The following is a 3,691-nucleotide window of genomic DNA, read 5'->3' as shown; positions in this document are numbered from 1 at the left end:
TCTATCTATCTATCTATCTATCTATCTATCTATCTATCTATCTATCTATCTATCTATCTATCTATCTATCTATCTATCTATCTATCTATCTATCTATCTATCTATCTATCTATCTATCTATCTATCTTATCTACCCTTACACCCTTAGCTCGGCTGAGAAAAAACTCCCAGTAAAAAAAACCCTTTAGCGGATTAAAAAAAATTGAAGAAATCTCAGGGAGAGTTGACAGAGTAAGGGATCCCTCTCCCAGGACGGACATGCTGCAATAGATGTCATAAGTAGAGAATAAGTAGAGTTATCTTAATGTGTACATTGACATTTCATATACTCAACAGTTCTGATCGAAAATGTTTACAGGTCTCTCTCTCTCTCCCTCTCTCTCTCCCTCTCTCTCCCTCTCTCTCTCTCTCCCTCCCTCTTTATCAGTCAATGGTTACATTGAAATTAGTCTTTTCTCATCTCCCACAATCCAATAGGTATGTCTCTCTCTCTCTCTCTCTGCTCTCTCTCCTCTCTCCCTCTCTCTTTCTTTCAGTCTTTCTATCAGTAATCCTGAGTGTGGGAACAGACTCCTCCGCCCGGGGGGGGATACGCAGAGATGAAAAACTAATCCCCCTCTGTCTGCTGAAACTTCTAACAGTTAAAACACTGTAGACACACTCATGGAGTTCTCTAGTGCTTTATATATGGAGAAAATCTGTTATGAGATTTCAGGGAAAGCAGAGAAGTTTAAACAGATATGGCAGCCTTTCCTGGACTATATAACAGTACTGAAGGGACCTACATGACACCTCGTTGACTTTTTATTTTCTGCTTAACATTTACCTTTAGTTTAAACAATGTCTTTAGAAACCTAACGAGGAACTTATAATTGTTGTTGATTGTTAAAGGTGTAGTCAGTGATTCTGGAGAACGCTTGTTGTCAAAATCACTTTTTGTCAAGGGGGGCGCCCTTAGCTCAGTTGGTAGGGCGTCCCCCACCCTCCCCCCCCCCCCCCCCATGGGCCTCGGCCAGCAGCGGACCCGTGTTCGATTCCAGCCCGCGGTCGTTCTCTGCATGTCACTCCCCCTCTCTGCCCCATTTCAACTCTGTCTCTACACTATCAATAAAGCATAAAAATGTCAAAAAAATATCTTGAAAAAAATTTAAAAATCACTTTTTATCATAATCAGTGAATATCTCCTCATGATCCGCTACCTGTCTGTACTGTGTTTAAACTGGTAAAAAAAACTGGTGTCAATACATACACAGCCTAGGCTCTGTAAACTGGTATGTAAACAAAGGGGGGGGGGGCACCATAGCTATAGCAACATGCCCGTTTACAGAGCCTAGGCTGTGTATTAACACTGGATTTTTTTTCAGTGCACACACAGTACAGACAGGTAGTGGATCATGAGGAGATATTCACACAGTACAGACAGGTAGTGGATCATGAGGAGATATTCACACAGTACAGACAGGTAGTGGATCATGAGGAGATATTCACTGATTTTGACAAAAAGTGATTTTGACAAGAAGCGTTCTCCAGAATCACTGACTACACCTTTAACATGGGTTTATTCATTTAATTTGACCTAAATCCGAAAACAACTAAATTACTTCAACATTTCAAAAAATAATAATAAGCTGAACCTGCTACTGTGTATGTCAGCACTGTTTATATAATGTCTTGTTATCTAACCATCTCTCAAATTCAAATTCAAAATTCAAAATTGGCTTTATTGGCATGACAGTTTTTTAAAAAACAATATTGCCAAAGCAAACATCAGATAACAAATAATTCGAACAAATATTCAGACAATACACAATGTGTCAAAATAAAACAATATACAATATGAACGATATATACATCTGTATGAATATTATATTGTGTGTGTGTGTGTGCGTGTGTGCGTGCGTGCGTGCGTGTGTGAGTGAGACCTGGTGTATTATGTCCTAATTTTGTGGCAAGCCGAAATAAACTGTCCTGCAAGGACGGAGCTCTCTTTATGCTCTCCCATAACTAATCTAAATTGCTCTTCAGGGGAGCTTCTAAAATTTTGGTGTATTTGGCCGAATCTGTTAAAATATATTTCTCTAACATTTTTAAATTTGGGGCAGTGCAGGAGGAAGTGCTGCTCTGTCTCGACAGCAGCTTCTCCACACTGCTGGCACAGCCGCTGCTCTTTGGGCAGCCATGTTTTCTTATACCTGCCTGTCTCGATGGCCAGGCTGTGAGCGCTCAGTCTGTACTTTGTCAACATCACTCTGTGTCTAATATCAGTCACTGTGGTCAGGTAGGGGGCCACAGTGTACTGTCTGTTTAGGGCCAGATAACACTGCATTTTGCTCTGTGTTTGTGTTTTAGTGTTCCAATGGGTGAGGTAGGTTTGTTTCTGATGTGTTATAATTTGGTTGAGTCTAATTGATATGTTCTCAGGCTGGTCCTGAGGCAGAGCAGAGGGGGAACCTGTCTGTGGACAGAGCCTCAGGACCAGCTGAGTGAGGGGACTCCTGTTCATCTCTTGGCTTTGCAGGGCTTTGTGCTGGAAGGAGTGGGGGTCACTTTGTTTTAGGTGTAGCCAATATTTAATTGATCTTTTTTGGATTTTTAGTAGTAGTGGATATTGGCCTAATTCAGCTCTGCAGGCATTGTTGGTGGTTGTCCTGTGTACCTGCAGAATGCTTTTACAAAATTCGGTGTTTGCAATTTCAATTGGATGTTTTTCCCATTGGTCAAAAAGTTGGTTTGTTTGTGGGCCCCACACTTCACTTCCATAGAGCAGGATGGGTTCAATAATTGCTTGGAGTAGTTTGAGCCAAATTAGAATTGGAATCTGAATGTAAATTTGTCTTTTGATTGCATAAAAAGCCCTGCGTGCTTTCTCTCTCAGTTCATTGACTGCTGGGTTGAAACTTCCAGTGGAACTTATTTTCAGGCCTAAATAGTTATATTCTAAACAGTTTTCTATTGTATGTGTTCCTATTGTGAAGTGCATTGTGTTTCCCAGACATCTGGATCTTTTCTGGAATATCATTGTTTTTGTTTTCTTAATGTTAACTGCCAGGGCCCAGGTCTGACAGTAACGGTCTAGTAGGTCTAGACTCTGTTGAAGTCCTTCTTTTGTGGGACTCAACAGGATTAAATCATCTGCGTAAAGCAGGAATTTGATCTCGGTGTTGTGGAGAATGAGACCAGGCACTGTGGACTGCTCCAGAATGGAAGCCAGCTCATTGATGTAAATGTTGAACAGTGCAGGTGATAGACAGCAGCCTTGTCTCACTCCCCGCTCCTGAGAAATAAAGTCTGTTCTCTTGTGCCCAATCTTGATGCCGCACATGTTGTTTGTGTACATTGATTTTATAATGTCATATGCTTTACCCCCTACACCGCTTTGAAGAAGTTTATAAAGTAATCCAATGTGCCAGATTGAGTCGAATGCTTTTCTGAAATCAATGAAACAAGCAAATATTTTGGTTTTGTTTTGGTTGACATATTTGTCTACTAGGGTGTGTAGGGTGTAAATATGATCTGATGTGCGGTGATTTGGTATGAATCCAATTTGACTTTTGCTCAGGACATTGTGTTTCGTAAGGAAGTCTATGAGTCTCGAATTAATAATGCTACAGAAAACCTTCCCCAGGTTACTGTTCACACAAATGCCTCTGTAATTATCAGGGTCAGATTTATTTCCACTTTTAAAAATTGG

General features: G+C 40.7%; 1 protein-coding gene across 1 annotated transcript in view; it reads right to left on the bottom strand.

Moving 5' to 3' along the window:
* Positions 1–2,083: 2,083 nt before the first annotated feature.
* LOC307270986 (endothelin-converting enzyme 2-like) overlaps positions 2,084–3,691 on the bottom strand; it is a gene marked incomplete at both ends in the record, with an annotated part of 22,495 nt that continues 20,887 nt past the window's right edge. The window contains one exon of the mRNA XM_080054873.1: positions 2,084–2,527. Within this exon, the coding sequence (XP_079910999.1) occupies positions 2,084–2,527 (444 nt within the window). The remainder of the gene's footprint in view (positions 2,528–3,691) is intronic.

Source organism: Ammodytes marinus, assembly GCF_949987685.1.
Source record: "Ammodytes marinus genome assembly, contig: scaffold_387, whole genome shotgun sequence".
NCBI classification, from domain to species: Eukaryota; Metazoa; Chordata; class Actinopteri; order Uranoscopiformes; family Ammodytidae; genus Ammodytes; species Ammodytes marinus.
Note: the sequence above shows the minus strand (reverse complement) of the source record. Positions and strands in the feature narration are given on the sequence as shown.